The 21,426-nt window shown below is 38.2% G+C and overlaps 2 protein-coding genes across 2 annotated transcripts; one reads left to right on the top strand and one right to left on the bottom strand.

The window, feature by feature from the left end:
• Window positions 1-1,093: 1,093 nt before the first annotated feature.
• On the top strand, window positions 1,094-20,408 carry LOC107602085 (arrestin domain-containing protein 3-like). Its single transcript, XM_016294494.1, has 9 exons — window positions 1,094-1,104; window positions 16,533-16,998; window positions 17,804-17,885; window positions 17,969-18,116; window positions 18,224-18,326; window positions 18,430-18,686; window positions 18,771-18,927; window positions 19,168-19,310; window positions 19,402-20,408. Exons 2-9 carry the CDS (start codon window positions 16,719-16,721, stop codon window positions 19,468-19,470), a joined length of 1,239 nt encoding a protein of 412 aa, XP_016149980.1. The 5' UTR covers window positions 1,094-1,104; window positions 16,533-16,718; the 3' UTR covers window positions 19,471-20,408.
• On the bottom strand, window positions 3,925-8,110 carry LOC107602086 (nuclear receptor subfamily 2 group F member 1-B-like). The gene is made up of 3 exons (XM_016294495.1): window positions 7,281-8,110; window positions 5,831-6,358; window positions 3,925-4,684 (listed from the first exon to the last, which is right to left on the bottom strand). The coding sequence occupies exons 1-3, from the start codon at window positions 7,675-7,677 to the stop codon at window positions 4,410-4,412; spliced, it is 1,200 nt and encodes a 399-aa protein (XP_016149981.1). The 5' UTR covers window positions 7,678-8,110; the 3' UTR covers window positions 3,925-4,409.
• Window positions 20,409-21,426: the final 1,018 nt, after the last annotated feature.

Genomic DNA, 21,426 nt, shown 5'->3' with positions numbered 1-21,426 from the left:
TTTGAAACTGCAGAACACTATTTTTCATTTGCATATGTTTATATTAATTATATTATATTAAATTATATTATACAACTTAGAAATCAGTGGCAGTCTTGTTCATGTTTATGTGTACCATATCTTCAGAACACTTGAATACACACAAGCATATTCATTTTTATTTTTAAGTTGCAGAATTCAAAAGGTGCTATTTTTGAATATTCCAAATTTGATTTAGAATTCATACACTATTTATGCATGTTTGAAATGCACATGTTTGTACATATTCTATTAGTATACAACTTTCAAAAATCTTAGCCCCAGTTCTGTATATATTCATGTATGCAACTTCTTGTAAAACTGATTATGTTTGAATAGACCGCTTGGACAATTAAAAACCTGTATCAAATGCGCTCAGGCCAGGTTGCAGAGGAACAAAGGCTGATAATGGGCCAGACAGTAAAGTGCTCTGCAATTACACCAGCAGGACGTAATTGACTGGGAGAAGAACAGACAATGTCTGATCATCAGTGAGCAACAAAAGAGCAGGTACCATCTCTGATCGTCAGAAAGACAAAGACAAATTAACCTTGTTGATCAAAGCTTGCTTGTTAAGTTCAGGATTTTAGAATGGGCTCTTTTGATGATGAGTAAGAATATAAGTTGAATTAGCCACAACACACAGGATGTTCAGCTGGAATGACAGGAAATTTACTGAAATGCAATTCAAATTTTATATAAACGGTTGTATATATTTACACCACCATTCAGAATGTTTGGGGGTCTGTAAGGTTTTTGAATGTTTTTGAAAGATATCTCTTTTGCTCACCAAGGCTGCATTTATTTGATCAAAAATACAGTAAAAACTGTAATAATGTGAAATATTATTACAATTTAAAAGGACTGTTTTTTATTTGAATATATTTTTAAAATGTAATTTATTTCTTTGGTTCAAAGCTGAATTTTCAGCATCACTACTCCAGTCTTCAGTGTCACATGATCCTTCAGAAATCTGTTGAAGAAACATTTCTTATTATCATCGATGTTGAAAACGTTTTTGTTGCTTCACACAGAAATTCTGGAATTGAACTGGAATTGAAAAGCCAGATGACAATTGGCTGTGTTGTTCAAATCCACTTACAATATAACAGAGACTGCATTAAAGTCTTAAACCCAGGATTTGGACTTCCCCTCCATTTCCATTCCAGAAAGCCTATTGTCCATTACCAAGGATCCCGGGGGGCGTATTACAGAAAGATCCTAACTTTAAAATCTTATCTTATCTGTTTGGTAACCATGGTACTGTAATTTCAGTTAGGATCACATTTAGGACAAAAGCTATTACAGAACTGCGTTTCCTAAGTGTGTTATCTTATCTTAACTACAGATACAGAAACCTCCTAACTTGAAATCCTAAAAACTTAACTTTAGGACAACCCCATCACAGCTGTCCTAACTTCAAAATTATTTGAAAGCTAACGGAAAAAACGCTTACAATTGCACATTCCAACAATGGTATTACATTTATTAATAATTGAAAATGAAGAACGGAGATGTTTAATGGTAGAACGACTCTTGGAGGACCCTGAAGATGTGTTTCATTTTGATGACAAAACACTTATAAGTAATTACAGACTGCCATGCAGCATGCTATTACAGTTAGCACAGGAGCTGCAACCAGCATTACAGAGACCAACAAAGCGTCACGGAGCATTACCGGTTATAGTGCAAGTGATAATGCCTTACACCGTGTCTACACTGGACGCGAGCGGCGCGGCGCGACAAAATACTATAGAACTCATTATAATCAGTGATGCTGTCTACACTGGCTGCAGCGCGGTAAACTGCTGCAGCGTTCTATTTATGACGTGCTGACACAAATTTCAAATGATTTTCAATGGTCGATTTATCGCGTCCAGTGTACAGTAGACAGACTTTAGCTGTTGCGGTGCGGCGCGACAGGACAGCTGTTGCGTCCGGTGTAAACACGGTGTTACAGTTATTTGCAAAAGGCGATTTTCAAAGTGAAGTAGCTTCTATTATTTTGTTTACCTCATCAGCTGCTCATGCAGTGTTGGTTGCTTGGTAATAGACCTGAGAATGGATTGTCCAGCTTGATAATGCAATTTAAGATTTCCTAACTAGAGATAAGATACGATTTTGTAAGATAGGATAAGAATCCCAAATCAAGTTAAGATTTGCTTCTGTAATACGAATTTCTGAAAAATCCTAATTTAATATATCACATCTTAAGTTAAGACCTAAGATAAGAAACTTTCTGTAATACGCCTCCAGGACCCTATAGGGGACCTTGTGTTAACTTGATTCAGGTAGACAGCACTCCCATCTCAAGATTGTGCTGTAATCGTCCTTTCCTGGTATGCAGTGTCGTGTCTTTACAGCTTGATAATCCAACTAAGACCAGTAAGACTATAATGCTGTCCATGACAGGAAGGCCTTCATGGGGGTCGCCCATATTTACATGCCCACCTGACCTTTTCTTTCAATTACTTTTTTATCCATATTTGCAGGATATCACATTTGCAGGCATTAACAATTGCTTTCTTAGCACTATTTTCCTGACAAGTGTCTATGTTTGCATTCCCACACTAGCAGCTTGGACAGAGTTTCCTCTAACAGCTGTACCCTTGATCCGAGCACGTATCCTATGATACTAACGTCCAACAAAGACCCTCCTCGTGTCCATCAGGAATCCCCCTGTGGACGAGCCTGTGCTTTATTCCGTGCTCCAGTTCTCCTCACGGGTCCCCAGGCACCGCCGGGGTCATGGCTAACCCAGGCACAGTGTCAGCAATTCATCTGAGATGCCACGAGTTCATGATACACCTCAGCTCAGGAGAAAATCCGCACATGATGAGAGAAGTGTGGGGTCACGGAGTTCACAATAACTAGAGTCTGTCAGATTCCACACAAAAAAAAGGGAGGAACACACACTGTTTTCTAGCTGTATAACTGGGGAGATGCCATAGAGTTCTGTTGTTTTTAGCTATGAAGCTTTACTTACAGACTGCCTGGAAGGATATTTTTCAGAAAGTTGTCTCCAAAAAGAGGTTTTGTCATGTTTAGCTCAATTCTGAAGACAATTTTGTTCCCGGATTACGTTAAGTAAATCCACACAGAGATAACAATAAAATAAAAAGCTTTAAATATTGTTATAAGATAGAAACTCCAACAAAATTGATTAAAAATACTGGGATTTTGTAGCATGTTTTAGAGAAAGGACAATGTGAAATTCCAAATATTTGTGCTACGTTCGAGTAATTTTCAGTACAAGGGCTTGAAAGTCTAAAAAACGAGTTTCTTGAAAAAAATTTCGCGCATGCGTATTTCTATACTCGATATAATCATTAGAATGACAGACGTGCCTAACAATTAGAGCTGTCATAGAGGTCAAAATACAAAAATCAGTTTCAAATTAATCGAGAAATTATAAATGAAGCCTTATTAAGTCCATATTAAGTGACGACAAATTCCTTTTGATTTGGGAAAGAATTTCTGTCTAAAACTATTTATTTATAGGCAACATCATAGGCTACATTTGACGTATTTTGTAGCTGATGAACCAGGGCTTTTGTTTAAAAAAAAAACCCCCGCTACGACTTTCATTTTCACGGCTGGAAATTTTAATCTGAAAGAAAATGCTTGAGGAATAAAGTGAGTTGGTCAGAAAAACGTAGTCTGCATCAAACCACTGTTCAATATTGCAAATATACCAGTACACCGATATTATTTATTATATATAAAACATAATATATGTATATACCATCATAAATAAAAACTAATTTATTTGCTGCCTTTCTCTGGAATATGAAAGATGAACAACCAGTTTGAGATATGGCAGTACAGATTGAAATCCAGCACGCAAGAAAAGGACACAAAAAAAACACAGGTTTGAAGTGTACTATTTTATACCGAGGGAAAAATGTTGGAAAATACACCAATAATAAAACCTTAAGTGCTGTGGTTGATTGTTTCGATACATGAAGTTGATGAGCAGTAAAATAAATACAGCTAAATAAATAATTGTTAAATCCATTGTCTCCGCTTCTCAGTTAAAACAAACGTGTATTTTTGTTGAACGCTTTTAGAGTAACACCAGTTATTTCTGTTATTTTGGATCAATGCATATCCCTTCGTTCCAAAAACTAAATTAAGACGTTTTGCATTTAAAATGGACAATTACACTGTTGAATAAGTCAATCAAAAGTTATTTTATAAAGTCTTTTTATGGCACATGTCATGGTTGACTGTTAAAAGTAGAGATCAGGAGAAAGAGAGATATCTTCACATGTTCACGAATAGCATTGCTATATATACCGACATCGAGAGAGAGTTTCTGCATCATCCGTGACTGTTTAGTTTTTTATGTCTGTAAATTCTCACCAAATGTCCCCATCTTCATCTTCCTCTCATTGAATGGACATGTAGGGCCAGTTGAAACTGCTCCCAGATAGCAGCATATCCCTGATGAGCGTCTCAATGGGCGTTTTACCCACCAGTCGAACGAAGAAAAGCTGCTCTATAACGGAGGAGGACACCATCCGGAGCGCGGGGAGTCTCAGCAGCAGCTTGCCGAAGCGTGTGGGCTGGTTCGGGTACTGACTCCTCACATACTCCTCCAGAGCACACTGAGATTTCTCCTGAAGACCTTCTATGTGCGGCACGTCTGAAAGGCCGCATGCATCTGCATACAAATGAATATAGCCATTAAACACACATCATTCAAAAGAATAACGTCTCTGTCACACGTTTACATAGGCGTATTTACATAATGCGTTAGCTTTCATTTATTTCCTTAGATAAACACAGAATTAATTCATTTGAAAATCGAATTGTCTCAAAGTAGCTTGACCTACAACCTAAATTAGCCTAGTCAGTAGACAGATATGTTTTCATTCAAGATGTTAAACGAATATACCGTGTGCATTTCAGTTTCATTTCTGAATGTTTCTCATAATAAACGATGAAATAGGCTACGCATGGATGCAACGAATTAACGAAACGATTGAAGCTCTGAATGCTGCATTATTTCTATAGAATAGGCTATATTTTGAAAGTTTAATAGAAACTTCTTAGAGAGTAATTAAAACTAAGAAGAAGAAACTCCTCAAAATAACAGTTTGGGCCACACTGTAATGTTGTAGGCTACACACTCGGTATTTTTAACCAGTCTGTGTATATAAGCCTAAATAGGCTATATAAAACTCTTTTTGGAGAGTTTTGAAAAGTTTGATATCAGCGTGTGACTTTTAAATTATGAAAGCTCCCACATCTATATGTTCAATTCTGAAGGACTATAAATGAAATATTTGTAGGACCACTTTTAAAATGAATTTGTCACCACCAAAAAGGAACATTTAAAATGATCATTTAAACCTAAAACATTAATGTTGCTTAAATATATATGGTAACCTATGTGTAGATTTAACTTGACAAAAACAAGCTCTAATTTAACTTTCATTGCTGAGCAGCCTAATGCTGATTTTATATTGTTTTATTTTATATTCTTATTCAAAATTTTACTAACATTATTTTTTAAACAAGCACGTCTTTAATCTGATTGTGCGCAGATGGTACTTTTGAAAGATTGACGGTCCATTATTTGAAACAAACTTCGCGGAACAAATAGGATTAGGATATAGGATTATGCGATATAAACAAGCACGTCTTTAATCTGATTGTGCGCAGATGGTACTTTTGAAAGATTGACGGTCCATTATTTGAAATAAACTTCGCGGAACAAATAGGATTAGGATATAGGATTATGCGATAGACAAGCTCATTAAACTGTACAATACGTTTAGGCTACTTGATCTTGATTCGGGCCTACCTGATGTGAACAGCACTATTGCTTTGGCACAGCTGTATTCGGCGGAGTCCACCTGCAGGGCCTTCAGTTTCTCCACCTGCTCTTGGAAGAATCGGATATGATCCATGAAGGCCACGACTCGGTCCGCGGACATCGGAGACGCGTGAAGCCCGGCGGCGGCGAGGAGATGAGCCACGTGGAGAGGCATGGAGCTCTGCGCAGCGTTCAGAACGAAAAGTTCACTCCAGGTGAGTCTGAGGAGAGACACCTGATCCGTGATTTGGAGATCAGGAAAGAAAGGGATGTTCCTCGCCCATTCCACCGCACTGAAGAGCAAACGGGCCGCCAGCTCGCAGATGTTCTCAATGCCCATGATGTTCCCCGACTGCATGCAATGGTTTCCGTATCTGGAGGCTGGATATGGCTCGGCCCGAAGCAGGAGGGATATGTATCCGGACAGGTAGCATTGGCCACTCAGCGGGTCTCCGTGGGTCAGCGCGTAATGGCTCGGGTTCGGCTGATTCGGCGGCATTCTTCCTCGCTGAACCGCTGTCAAAACAGAATTAGATGGAGAAGAAATGTGCATAGAAATAACATAGAATGTTAACGTGAATAAACACATCTCTCTTCTTTCTGTATGTTGGCTAGATTATGTACACTCAGAAAAAAAGATAATTCAAAATATACTAACATTTAGGTGCTAATATGTACACCTTAGGTACAAATATGTATCTTTAATGTATTAATATGCGCCATCTTTAGTGATAAATTAGGGACAAACTGTCCCTTTGAAAGTGTACCGCACCAGTTTTTGTACCTTTTTTTCTGAAAGTGAATATGCATTGCAATCGTGGGAACTATCTATCTATCTATCTATCTATCTATCTATCTATCTATCTATCTATCTATCTATCTATCTATCTATCTATCTAACACACTGTTTACACAATTAACTGCAAGTGCAATCAATCTAGAATATGAAAACAATACTGTAAGCAACTATACTCTGTAATGCTCTTAATATTTTATGCATTTTACACTAAGATATTAATATGAAATCTGTTCTACTGATGCAATAACGCAACCTTTCCTGTCCAGTAATTGAATGCAGACTAAATAAGCGGTCTAGTTAATATACCTGCTTAAAAGTTGCTTTGTAAATAAGGTTATATTATTACACGAAGAATCATTTTTAAAATGTTTTGAAGAGATTTTTATGTTCAGAAGCAAACTCCTTTAATTAAATTGCTTTTGGCCTTGAGCTACAAGTTGTACAGTATTCAGGCTAGTGTAGGCTATATACAAGTTTATTAATGTTGTGTTATATTAATTTGCAATATGAAGTTTTTTTTTAAATACCTCTCTTTATTTTTATTATTAATTTTGGCCAATTTCTCTTTCTTTTTTTCTACTTCTTTTTTTTTTACATTTTTAAAGTGGGCTACAAAAGAAGAATGCACTGCGCACTCACCTTCGCGTCTCATGCCCACTTTCAGGCATTTCTTCAGGCGGCAGTACTGGCACTGGTTCCTGTGGTGCTGGTCCACCGGGCAGCTTCTGTTGGCACGGCACGTGTACGTTAAGTTCCGCCGAACGCTCCGCTTGAAGAAACTTTTGCATCCCTCACAGGAGAACTGTCCGTAGTGCTTCCCGCTGGATTTATCCCCGCAAACCGCGCACTCAATGTGCTGCTGGTTCTGCGCTGAGTTCTGTCCTTTATCCTCCGCGGAATGCAGTCCGGTGTTTGGAGAGTGCGCGGCTGCGTTCAGGCGGTGGTGGTCTCTCCCCGCTTCGCTCTGATCATCCAGAGATCCCGCCGGTGCCAGTTCCTCCTGCGGATCTCTCCACACGCTCACCACCATGGCCATGGCTGGACTGCGTTCTTTTACACGTCTTCTCCAGAATTATTCAAGATGAAGAAGGCCAGTCGTGTTTTATCCATGCAGAAGAGCCAATTGATATGGAAAGCGCATCGATGAGACTGGAGAGATGTGTCTAACAAGATCAGAGAGCCTGATTGAACATAAAACAGTCGCGCCGGAACTCCGTGCTTGGTGGTGTCTTCGTGCGTAAAAGGGACAATCGGAAACCCCAAATGAATCAGATCCGAGGAGAGCAAAGACGCGGCGTAACGCAGCCTTCTGTTGGCATGATTGACATGAGCATGAATGGAAGACTTCAAATGTAACTAAAAACAGGAGTATCTGTGAGAACAGAGCTGAACGGACTCGACTTTGGCATGATGCTGATCCAAATGACCACACCTTCACTTGGTCTTATACGCGCTTCAGTGGTGGTCTATTGAATGGTCTGTATTATGGACCCCATTAGGTATTAAAGCACAGAAGTGGGCGGCTCCTTTAAGCTCGGAAGCTCTGTTTGATTGGCCATTTAGCTCAGATCCTTCCAAAGGCGGCTGGATGCAATTATGTGCTTCAAATCACTTTTACCAAACACTGAGGCTTTTATGCGTTTGTATTTTTTCTCATATTGGACATGCATAGGATTGAACGTTTTAGCTATTCAAAAGGTAGGTAATGCTTTTTATCCTCACCAGTATCTGTATTGAATTCATTCTCCAATCTGATAATCAATGTAAGATCATTTATAATTTTTGCAATTGATTAGTAGTAGGCTACATAATATTTAATCTGATGCTCACGAGTGTAGAAAAATAGAAGGACTGCCACCTAGTGTAAAAAGAAAAATTCTATTATAACATGTAATGTTTTATTACTTTAAAATGCTTTTTTTATTTTATCACTTAAAAATAATATTTACATTTTTTCAGGGACTAGTCAATTTTGATATTTTGGGCTATTATTTTCCATATATTCTGAAGGATTTTACAGAGGGGTTTGTTAATATATAATTTACATTTTATTACTAATAGTAATATGATGAAAGTTCTTATTTATGGAGTGATAGAAAGAGAGATCCAAAATCCCCTCTGTGCAAAACAATATGAGAACAAAATGAAACAAGAATTTTGAAACTGGCTTTATCCAATGTTTGGATTTCTATTCTGGAAATGTATGCAAATGAACGCATATTAAATTAGATCATGTCTAATTTGCATATTTAAACATACCTTTTTTGGACACTTGTAAAACAAAACAAGTGTCTTAATGTACTGTGATTAATCAAAAAGGGACAGTGATCTATTAGTGTAAAATTGTTATCCTATTCACCTGTTGTGTCTTGCTTTAAATATAAACAACCAAGGTATTTATAGGAGCAGCTATAGCCTAAAGATATTATTAATAACAGTAATTGCACTTCCAGCAGCAACTATTCTTCTCATGCATAATTCAGTGAGTTCAAGGGTCAACGTTTTGCTTTGAGTTGCTGGTGAACCTCAAGGCTCTGGATGGAGCAGAGTCACGTGATCAGTGGCATGTTTGTGAACAGGTTGTAGGAGCCGCAGGTTAAAGGGTCAAAGCGATACAATGAGCAAAGACAAGGACAAAGCTCAGGGTCAGAGGTCAAAAGAAGGGTCACTACTCCAAAAACAATGTGCTAGAATTTTTAAACATTATTATCTTAATTTTTCTACACATTTCTGCCAGGAATATCAACTATATATATATATATATATATATATATATATATATATATCACATATATATATGTCCTTCTCCCAGTGGTTCAGATCTGTCATCAGAAGCACTCTCAGCGTGAATGACGGTGCTTTGGTCCGGCTCCAGAGGATATTGTGGTTTTTATGGGCTTCTGTGTGTTTGACTTTCTCCTCATAGGTGCTAGGGCCATTTTTGATGTGTGTTATTTTCCACTATTCTTCTTCTCTCAGTCTCTGGCTTATCTGTTTCTCCTGTCAGTGTTTTCAGATAATTGTCGGCGGCACTTCCGCAATGAGTATATATATATATATATATATATATATATATATATATATACATATCACATATAATATAATATATATAACAAATATATATAAAAAAAATCTATATATATATTATATTATTAATAAATAGTATAATACATTTTTGCACTGTAACTTCTGTTCAGTGAGTCCAGGCAAATATCAGGTGTGTAAATCGCAGCAGTCGACACCAGCGCTGACACTTTATGTAAAAAAAGGGCCACACTGGCTCAGGGGCAGCGGGTGGTGTCAAAGGCCATCGCATTTCACATGCAGATGTGTGACCTTCTTGACCTCTGGAAGGACTGAGCTATTTGGAAGCCAAATGCATGCAGCTGGATCTCTGAGAGACTGAATGTACTCCAGCACACCTGGATGATATAAAGCAATTCAGGGCCTCCATTATACGGCCCTTGATCTGTATGTCACATTCCCAGATGGAACTCATTTATTTCTGATAGCCTGGACTGATTGTGAAATATTGATTAGTGTTGAATCAAAGACTGTGTGTAACAGGTACTTAGTATGACTATTGGAAAACAATACTTGCTGTCTTCTTAAGCTTTGAGTTTCAGATATCCATGTGATCAGTATATAAGAGTATTGATTGTCTACATATGAGGGTCCTTGACTGCCATTTAAAGGAAGGGAGTTTCCATATAGGGGTAAGACCTCAATATACCACCATTAAACACAGTCAAGGGCTTGAAAATAGTTCTATGTAACAGGGGTTAAGCTCAACAAACCTCTTTAGTCTGTAAAACAGGCCATGCAGCTTTTGGTTCAGGACTTTTGTATGTGCTTCGTTAAACATGGAGCTGTTTTCACCAAAATGTCTTCAAGATGAGCATCACTGATGTCTATCACATATACAGATTGATGCCTAATTTTTTTTCTTCTTTCACTAACATTTGAATATTAATGTTGAATAAAATGCCAACAATAAAAACAAATAGCTAGGTTAATCGATTACCTTAAAAGTACATGGATATCTCCATAAGTTCATACTGCTGTTAACACGTTCTCTGACAAGCAACAGATGAGACCTGTTTTCTGGTTTGGTCAGGTGACGTTCGACATGTACCCTATTATTCTAAACCTGGGTAAATGAAGTCCTGGGGTTAATTGCTTCACGTCTCACACTGCGCATACTTTACCTGGGGTTTACAAGTTAATATTGGGTTTTTAAGTTTGCGATTCACACCTTTGTGATTCTCCTTTGCATATTTGCAGTGTCTGCATCACTGATTGGATGAATGCAGCATGAGACCTGTTTGGTGACCGTGATTTTACCAAGTACAACATGTTCCTGGATCAACATCCTTGTCATCCAACAACATTCCTATCAACCAATCAGAATTGAGGGATAACTTTTTAGGAAATATCTGTTTTAGGCTTACAATCAGGGTTAGGTGCTTCTACACCCTTGTTAATCAGCTATCATTTCACACTGTTTTTAGGAATAAATTATGGGTGGGTTTAGGTTTAGGGGTATGAGTTAAGTCTATATTTTTGGACAGTTATGTTGATCAAAAGATGTTGATCCAGAGACATGTCTTACTTGGCAAAATCACGGCAACCAAAGGGAATCCTGGGGTTTCTCCATGTTTCACACTGCTCATAATTTAGATGGGGATAACAATTAATCAAGGCAGTCATAAACTGAGGATTCACACTGTATGTTCCTAAACCCTGGGTTAATGTGACATTTACCTTATACTGTTTATACAACGTGCGCTGTTTCAGTGACTACTCTAGAGCATGTAGGTTTGAATCACGCAATTGAATGTTGCTTAAGCATTTAACCATAACATTTTAACACCTCTCGGTTTCATATTGTACAAAGTTGGCAAAGTTTACTCCAGAGTGGGGTTTCAGAACCCCAGGTAAGAAGCTGTGCTAACCCCGATTCTACGTTACATGCGTGAAACGTTCTTTTACCCGGGGTCAAAAGCAGTGTTTAGAACGACGATAACCTGACAAAGTAGCTAAATTGGCAACACTGGAAGTCAAATGTAGTGTGAAAAGCCATTATGAGGTGCTGAATGTTATGGTTAGCAACAGACACCCAATCGCGTGTTTCGTATTCACGTGGACAGTCATGGAGATAGCAGCGTTGTACATTAGTTTTAGTGTTTGATTGGGAAAATGTCAAACAGATGAATTGGAGTTAAGAAGAGACTGTTCTTTATGTTTACCTTGACAGTCCACCGAAAAGTCCATTCTGGAAAATAAAGATATAGCCTACTGTACGGTATATAATACGAAGAGCTAGAGCTGTTATGTAAACAGGTCGCGTTCTGCATTATTGGTCTAGGCATGGCACTGACACCGCAAATTTGCAAATAAGAACGTTAAGCCCATGGTTAGGAATTGAAGCAATATAACACAGGTTTACAATAACCCAGGGTTAACTATTTCAAGTGTGAAAAGCACAGTTAAGCACAGTGTGAAAAGTTCATGTTGGGCATTGTGAAGCCATGAGCATTCCAACCTTGATAGTGAAGTCATTTTAAAAAGCAAATTTAAATTTGGAAGGTGTTTCATAAATCACTTTTAATGGTGGAAAAAGTTATGTAATTACCAAATAATTTGTTTTTCCTCCTTTGTTGACAAATTAGATGTACGACCTGTCAACAGAATATCGGATAAGTCTGACTCAGATGAGATTACACAGAACTGGTCTGTATCGTTTACCACTCTGTCAACAGCTTGGTCCATCATGTTTACTGGGGGACAAATCTGTGTCAAAGGTCATAGGACCCTCTGTTGACCTGTTGAACAGATGGAAGCTTTTAGTTTCCCAGGCTGTCAGGGATCCCTCTCCAAGTGTGGGAAAGACTTGAGTCTTCACATTACATCATGGCTCTTAAACACACACACACACACACACACACACACACACACATTATACCAGCCTAAGCCAAGAAGCTTTATGCTTTGGCGAGGCACTGAACCTACCGCTAAAAAACAAGTAAATGAATTGTTATAAATTAAAAGTTATAAAATAAATTGGTGATATAGATTAAAAATACATTGGTAAAAGTATAAGTGCTGTAAATTTGTAAAATCTTCATTCACCTACATTAGTCAGTGTGTGTGGATGCTTCACTTCAATAGAATTGTCATTTTAATTTTTTAATTATAATTAGATATATCGTTCAATCATTTAAGAGCCAACAGTGTAATGATATTATGATAAAAGCTACCCGTATCCATCAGCATTTTGTAAGGTCTTCAATTTAAATACTAAATTTGACCTTTGAACTCTGACGGTGACCTCTGACCCGGAGAGAGCAGACCTGTCCCTGCTCTGGAGGATGGAATTGATAAGATCATCCAGTGAACTACATAAAACGAGTGGGAAAGGTAGAAATGGATCCATCATCTCAGTCATGGCCATTGTTTTAGTATGACAGGACTGAAAGGGTCTTTGTCTTGAGTTATAATGGTCATCCAATGAGAATTGATCTGAATAGAATCAATTACTTGGCGAAATTGTTCCAGAATCTTTATTCTCGTAAACGAATGGGGTTTTGTGCTCCAGATTTCTTTGCAAAAGCATGTATGTTTTACCTTTTACATCTGATCGATAGCGTTTGTGCTGTAAAAAATGGGACAACTAAAATACTGTCTTTGGAAATGACATATGTATTGTCCATATTACACCTCCAGGGACCATGCAATAGTTGGGAATAACTCAAATTTATCATTACTTTTAGCATGTCTGTAACAGTTGTGCTTAAATTGGAAATTGGTCATTTTAAATAATGTATCAAGTTCATGAGTTTGAATAGAGATTTGCTGCCATCTGCTGTTGAGGTTTTGACAAATAATATGGACTTTTATATTGTAAGTTTCATGTTCAAAGAACTGTATTTTAGATTATAAAATTGGTCATTGTATGTATAACATGTATGGTTGTGTTTATCCGCCTGATACAGAAATCACGTTACATGGATATTCTGTTGCACCACAATGTACAAAGTACCATTATTGATGGAATGATTATTGTTACGATTGTCATTCTAAGGGTGTGGAAATCGGATATTGTTCCTCAGTTTAAGACGTGGTTGACTTATCTTACTGGAATATTTCACATGGAAAGAGTCTGGTATGGATTTATGGGTAATCTTGATAAATTTTACAGTATATGGCAACCATTTCTAGGTCATCTGGCCCAGTGTAATGTTGACTCTGACCAGCAGTGTAATAATTAGTATGCTGCATGCCCACTATTGAGTGCTTGTTTAATTTTCCACTGAAACTGCCTATATGCCCTAATTGTTCTTAAAAGTGTGCTTTTCTTGTTATTATTATTTTTTATTATTTTATTATTTCATGTATTGTTTTGTGTTTATTGTGTAAAGCAAAACTAATATAATACTTACAAAAAATATTTTTTGGTAAATCTGAATATATATATATATATATATGTATATGTATACTCTTCTTGTTTTCTTCAGCTGAAGTATTTTGTAGTATTTTGTATCAGGCATATTTACAAACATAATAAAAAATATAAGAAGAAAATTAAACAAAACTTTCACAAATAAAAATTTAGCTTCAACATTTTCTCTTCTTTCCCACAATATATTTACATCTATGCATTTAGCATACTTACAAAAGAATACAATTTACATTGTACTTGTACAGTACATTATACGAAATACTAAAGTACATAAGATTTAGCCTGTTCTGTCAAAGTCTGAAGCAAAAGTTTCTGTCTGTAGATAATATCAGTTTAAAGGTGGGGTAAGCAATTTTTCAAAAATGTTTTAGAAAACTAATTCGGCCGAGTAGCAAAACAAACTTGTAGCCAATCAGCAGTAAGGGGCGTGTCTACTCATGATGAGGAGGAGAGAGAGTTCAGTGCACAGGACGGACATTAGCCGAGCCGAGCGACAGATAGATAGAGATGGCGGATAAAAAAACAAAAGAGGAAAACGTCTGCGGAACAAAAGAAGGCTTAAGGCAAGAAGTAGGACCCGTGTAAATATCGGATCAGCTTTCCAGCGCTGAAGAGAACTCAAGGAGCGGAAGGCCTGCGATTGCAGATTGACGCTGAGGTTGCTTTGTTTCTTCTCGATAGGTGAGTAACACCGTGTCTGCGTTGCAACAGCTAAGCCGGGAGAAATAGCCTTTACAACTAGAGAATTTCACGGATACGGTACAAAATAGTTAGGTTTAAAAAGATTATAAATTATATTGATTAGATGTAATTTTCAAAATGTTCTACGCATATTACAAGAGCTTGTAACCCAGCGATAAGCACTGTTATTCAACGAAATTGACGTTAGCGCGTGGGATAGTCTTACAGATCCGAAACAGGGGTGACGTTTGTTGTGGGCGGAGCCTATCTGGAGGCAGAAAATGACGGTTTTCAAGCGGCAGTCTATGGAGCCATGGAATGAAAGAATTTAAAAAAGGTAAATTTGATTTTATATTTAAAAATTATGACTTTATTCTCGCAATTCCGAGATTATATCTCACAATTCTAATAAGGAAAAACAACTCATCATTCTCTCTTTTCCCCTCGGCTCTTCTGGCTTTTTTTCCCCCTCAGCTTTGACAAACTCACTATTTTTGAGTTAAGTCGAGTTATAAAGTCAGAATTAGGAGATATAAACTTGCATTTGCGAGAAAAGAAAGTCAGAATTGTGAGATAAAGTAAATAAATGTTATGTAATAGTAAATGTTAATAGTAAGGTTTAAATAATATTTCTAATAGTAAGGTTTAAATAATATTTCTACCCCACCTTTAAATTAATAAAGTATGCTATTTAGAAGTTGCATTCTGCAATAACCCCCTTTATCAGACAGGTGGCAGTGAAGAGACACGGCATAACTATGAAAGCCCCGCGCTTGAAATGATGAGATTGAACACTAAAACCATACATGTCATGAAAACATCAATTAACCATTACAGCCATCTATAGGGGGAGAAAAAAAATCCACATTAAAAATTTTAACTTAGCTCTTAAAGCTTGCTAAATCCGTCTAAAAAGCGTTTTTTATCAAGTCTGAGTGATTTCATTCATGCGAGTGCATTCGAATTTCTGTGTTAGATGTCAACAACGCATGAACAATCATGCATCTGGATTCAAGTCGGTTTGTTTCTATTTCCTTCCACTTTCTTTTGTTTCACTGTGATACTGTATTCACATTTGTATTTTTTTCACCTTTAAATTAATAAAGTATGCTATTTAGAAGTTGCATTCTGCAATAACCCCCTTTATCAGACAGGTGGCAGTGAAGAGACACTGGATAACTATGAAAGCCCCGCGCTTGAAATGATGAGATTGAACACTAAAACCATACATGTCATGAAAACATCAATTAACAATTACAGCCATCTATAGGGGGAGAAAAAAAATCCACATTAAAAATTTTAGCTTGGCTCTTAAAGCTTGCTAAATCCGTCTAAAAAGCGTTTTTTATCAAGTCTGAGTGATTTCATTCATGCGAGTGCATTCGAATTTCTGTGTTAGATGTCAACAACGCATGAACAATCATGCATCTGGATTCAAGTCGGTTTGTTTCTATTTCCTTCCACTTTCTTTTGTTTCACTGTGATACTGTATTCACATTTGTATTTTTTTCACACCACTATGTATTATTAAATAAAGTAGGCATACTATTATGCAGTCACTAGTTTATTAGTAAAACACTTGGATGTACGAGTCTGTGAAGAAAGGCTACTTTTAAACAATACAACAGACACTGAAGCATAGGAAGGCGGAAAAGAAGGGAGCAGCAGCAGTAGTCTTATTGACTGCGCATGCGCAGTCCGGTTGTTTTTCCACCAAACGGAGGTATTAAAGCAGAGCCAGAGCGCAGAGATACAGCTGCATCTTCACATGCAGCTACAGCAAAACTCAATGAATGACAGACAAGTATAGCAGTGAACCTGCCTGCAGCCTTTCTGCACGGCACAACCCTTGGATGATTTCTTTCATAGAAACATCTGACAGATGATTCGCTCTTTTTATTTTAAATATCTTACAGCTTAGTAAGATTTCCACCATGGTGCTCGGAAAGGTGAAAAACTTATTTGTCAGCTACGACTGTCCCAATGACAGCAGTGTCCCTGTCTTCGCCAGTGGGGACTTTGTCTCGGGTCGGGTGGTCGTCGAAGTGACCGGAGAAATCCGCGTGAAATCTCTGAACATTCACGCCAAGGGTCTGGCGAAAGTTCGCTGGACCGAATCTCGCAATGCTGGGTCCAACACTGCCTACACACAGAATTTCACTGAAGAAGTGGAGTATTTAAACCACAGAGACGTCCTTATTGGACATGATAGAGGTAAGGAGCATTTTTAATGAAGCACTTTTTATTTATGAAAGATGGGACTGCAATGACAGATGCTCCTTACAGTGTGTCTTTTGGCCAATCAGGAGCCGACTAGTAATATATGCATGAGGAAATCCGGCTGAGAGAGGCTGCTCGCGCCAGTTCAGTCCGGTCCTCTCTAGCTCTTGGCTGCCTTCGAGTAACAGGCCTTCATTTACAGCAGGCTGTGGAACTGCTGAGGTGGCAATAAAAAGAAGAGATACAAATACATTTTAAAAATAAAAATGAATGAAAACAACTGCTTCAACATGTGTGTGTATTTATTTATGGCCATAGTTATTTACACCGGCTGAGGTGGAAGTAAAAGAATGAACAAAAGCTATGAAAATACATCAAAACAATATCTTTTACTAAAAAAAAACATATTTAAGACTAAATATTCCTATATTAATTTTTTTGTTGTGAATTTAGAACATTGCATTTTTTAACTAGATATTTTGTTTGTTCATATATTTAAGGTTTTAGTGATGTGACAAGGTTCACCCCTTTTTCTTTTGAAAAGCATAAAAACATACTACACCAAATTATGGACAGTTTGCTCTTCTATTCCCACTTCGAAAAGGTTTTGTAAAAAAAAAAATGTTCTTATGCTGACATTGTTTTGCAATGTTTTAAAATGTTGTGTTCTATTCCTATATTCATTGAAGCACTAGACAATGTGGGTCGTATCTCTGTCTTTGTCTTGTGTTTAGGATTCTTGAGGAATATTACAGGTATAGTATACTGGTATATCGAGCTTTATTCTCCTTTGTTTTAGATGATGAAAGCTGTGTCGAGGGCTTCACCGTTCTTCACTCAGGGCGACACGAGTTTCTCTTCAGCCTTGAACTGCCCCAGACGTAAGTAACTCTCCTGCCTGATTATACACATATATAATGTATCGACCAAAGCGCTTACATTATTTTTTCATGTCTCTTTCCAGGCCTTTGGCGACATCCTTTGAAGGCAAACACGGCAGCGTGCGGTACTGGTTGAAGGCGGAGCTTCATAGGCCATGGCTCCTGCCCATGAAAACCAAGAAGGAGTTCACCGTCTTTGAGCACATTGACATCAACACTCCATTGTTACTGGTAAGAGAAAAGCATTTGAAGCCTAACCTTATAATGTAAAACTGAATTTTTGCTTGAGCTGTTGTATAATTTCAGAGGTTCATATATTGTCACTTTTTCATTTATAGTCTCCTCAGGCTGGCACAAAGGACAAAACCCTTTGCTGCTGGTTCTGCACCTCAGGGCCTGTCTCACTAAGTGCCAAAATCGAGAGGAAGGGCTACACTCCAGGTGAGATGATAAACCTGCTTGTTGGTGGACAGTTAGCCACTAGTTAACTAATATGAAAGTTTTATCATTCAGAGTGAATGAATTTGGTTGGTTTTCTTTGCAGGAGAGTCCATTCAGATCTTCGCAGAGATTGAAAACTGCTCTTCCCGTGTGGTCGTGCCAAAGGCAGCCATCTACCAAACCCAGACCTTCTTTGCCAAAGGGAAGGTCAAGGAGATCAAACAACTCGTAGCTAACCTCCGTGGAGATCCTCTACCCCCTGGCAAGAGCGAGACTTGGGACGGCAAGATGCTGAAGATCCCACCCATTTCGCCTTCCATTCTGGACTGCAGCATCATCCATGTGGAATATTCACTCATGGTGAGTCTACAAACTGTTTGATTCATGACAAAGTAAACTGCTTGCCAATATCTGCCATGGAACTAACCTCTTGCTTCTCGACAGGTGTATGTGGACATCCCTCGAGCTGTCAACTTAACCCTGAACCTGCCCTTGGTGATCGGCACCATTCCACTCCACTCCTTCGGCAGTCGCACCTCTTCTGTCAGCAGTCAGTGCAGCATGGCTATGAGCTGGTTGGGATTGCCTGAGAGACCTGAAGGTATGGCACAAATCCTAAACTTGTTACCTAGACCCTTTAGATTATGGGTACTCAGTCCTGCTCCTTGAGGACCACCTTCTTTTAGAGTCTACTTCCCAGTCTCCAGTTAATCCAAAGGCAGATCTCCAGGAGTAGGATTGAGCCCCATTGCTCAAGATACTTCATGACTGTTTGACATTAAACAATCAGTTTAGAAGTCTTTTGTGATCTAATTGTTGGCTTTGTCCTCAACTCTTCTAGCTCCACCAAGCTACTCTGAAATCATCACCAATGAGGAGCGACAGAACAACTTGGAGCTCCCGGCTGTGAGAGATGAGATTGAAGGACCACTTTATGCTTACATCCATGAGTTCCGCTTCCAACCTCCGCCTCTGTATTCTGAGGTGCGTTGAGTTCAAAGACTTTTTGTAGCTTCTATCTTGCTAATGCATTTGAGTTCCTGTGTTCTCAAACCTTGCTCTTCTCCCTTGATAGGTTGATCCCCATCCTGAGCAGGTATGCGGCTCCATGGACAGGAGACCAGATACCTGTCCATCCCGCTGAAGGAGTGACAACACCTGACCAGTGCTGTCAGGGATCTCTTATCTCTACAACCTCAACTGGGGTTTGTTCTTCCTTCATGAGGAGGCATGAGTAGCCATCTTGGTGCGCAGATGGATATCCTCCAGGAAACACTCCCAATCTGAGTCGAGTCCAGCTCAGCGGCCCCTAAAATCCGCTGAAGATCTTGAGTGATTCCCCTCCCACTCCATCCTTGGTGAAAAGAGTACATACAAGATTTGTTTGGAGGAAACTGTGCCCTTGACACCAAGATGGATTAAACACAACACCACTAAGTGTGAGAAGAGTGTCCAAACATCTCCAGCCTTGTTTTGGATGTGATTCTTCATCTATTTGAATGATCAGACCGAGTCATCTTGAAGATTTTTTGGTGATCATTATTCTAAGAGCAACAAATAACTCCAACCATCCTGCATCCACTCCAACAGAACAATGACAGACTTGTCATTTCTTGACTTAAAAGAAGTGGCTTTACCACATTGATTTTCTTGAAACGTTTTAAGAACGTTGTAAACTGTAGATGTGGATACAACAAGACCTGCTGCAAAGCATTATGGATGGGATTCTGACATGCCACGTTGCCTTTCTGATAGAACGAAACTTCGAGAGCATCAAACTAAACATGGCACTGATTCAAGTGGCGAAAGAAAAGATACCATTGATGGCGAACGAAGAGGACGCTCATCGAGGAGCAAGACGTTCTCCACAACACATTTAGAGCCTCGTACTATATGTGCAAAATAAGAGCTAACTAGACTCTTTCTTTTTCCCTACTCTTCTGACTGTGGTCTGTTGGTGTAGGCCTTTTTTTTAATAGCACTTTTCATCGATTGCATTCAAAGTGTATACCGAAGTAGGGTTGCAAAGGGGTGGAACATTTCCAGAAACTTTCCAAAAATCCCTAGAATATTCCAAAAAATCCTGGGAAGTTTCCAAAATTTCTGGAATATTTCCGAAATTTACTGGAAATGTTCCACCTTTTTGCAACCCTATACCGAAGCTTGGCTAATATGATGCACAAGTTTGACAAAAATATGCTCTGACGTTTACATCTGATTTTAGCCATGTTTGTTTGCATAAATGTGCTGTAAACAGACAGACTAGAGTCACTAGCTACACGTTTGGACTAATGAAACAATCTTTGTGGCCTTGGCACAAAGAACATGTTTGTTTTTATCTCTGTTTATGTCTGAATTTGTGCGCTTGTGCTGGCATTTACCTATACCTAAAAAAAGGGACTATGTATTTTTTGTGAACTGTATGCATCCTTACCTTGATGTTTGTGCTTTGGGTCATGGTGAAAATTGTTGCCGTTTGTTTTGTTTTCTATTGTTTTATCTTAGATACTACGAGAACATTCTCAAACATGCACTTCCAGGGAATTAAAGAACCCTCATAAAGACTGAACATGTAATGCATACTGCATATAGGAAGCGACGTTACTCTTCAGTCAGGCTGGTCCAGAGCTAATTAAACTGGCTTCCATTTGTTTTTCATTTCAGGGGTTGATGGGTGAAATGGGTATTAAGCTACTCCCAAGTCGAACAGTGCAATATCCGCTGTGTTTTCAGTGCGTTTCCACATAGTTTTGTATTCTTGGCTTGTTTCTAACTTTTATACCATTTTGTAGGTTGTCTATATGATGTCATATAAAAAAAACATGTATGTTTGTCTGTTTTTGCACCAGTCTGTTTAAATAAATATGCCATTTTATACAAAAACTAAAGTTTAGTTTTCCTTTATTACTTGTTAGAACATACTTCAAGAATGCCAATTTACACTAGGGAACTTGACATATTTGGCAAACACAGGTGTTCCTATATGTTCAGACAAAAACTCTTGGCAATAAATCACTGACAAAGTGGAGATGAGGTTGTATATCATAGTCAAGGCTATTGCATGTCAAAAGTACAAAAAGATCCAGAGATGCTGGTTACA

This window comes from Sinocyclocheilus grahami, unplaced genomic scaffold (genome assembly GCF_001515645.1).
Source record: "Sinocyclocheilus grahami isolate Dianchi unplaced genomic scaffold, SAMN03320097.WGS_v1.1 scaffold318.1, whole genome shotgun sequence".
Lineage (NCBI taxonomy): Eukaryota > Metazoa > Chordata > Actinopteri > Cypriniformes > Cyprinidae > Sinocyclocheilus > Sinocyclocheilus grahami.
Note: the sequence above shows the minus strand (reverse complement) of the source record. Positions and strands in the feature narration are given on the sequence as shown.

What these genes read in the sequence shown, in the direction of transcription:
- LOC107602086 (XM_016294495.1), bottom strand. Translation starts at nt 7,677, where the DNA reads ATGGCCATGGTGGTGAGCGTGTGGAGAGATCCGCAGGAGGAACTGGCA. An exon ending in AGTGGGCATGAGACGCGAAG is followed by an intron (nt 6,359 to 7,280) that starts GTGAGTGCGCAG and finishes CTGTTTTGACAG; the next exon opens with CGGTTCAGCGAGGAAGAATG. An exon ending in AATAGTGCTGTTCACATCAG is followed by an intron (nt 4,685 to 5,830) that starts GTAGGCCCGAAT and finishes ATTTGTATGCAG; the next exon opens with ATGCATGCGGCCTTTCAGAC.
- LOC107602085 (XM_016294494.1), top strand. Translation starts at nt 16,719, where the DNA reads ATGGTGCTCGGAAAGGTGAAAAACTTATTTGTCAGCTACGACTGTCCC. An exon ending in AGCCTTGAACTGCCCCAGAC is followed by an intron (nt 17,886 to 17,968) that starts GTAAGTAACTCT and finishes GTCTCTTTCCAG; the next exon opens with GCCTTTGGCGACATCCTTTG. An exon ending in CTCCGCCTCTGTATTCTGAG is followed by an intron (nt 19,311 to 19,401) that starts GTGCGTTGAGTT and finishes CTCCCTTGATAG; the next exon opens with GTTGATCCCCATCCTGAGCA.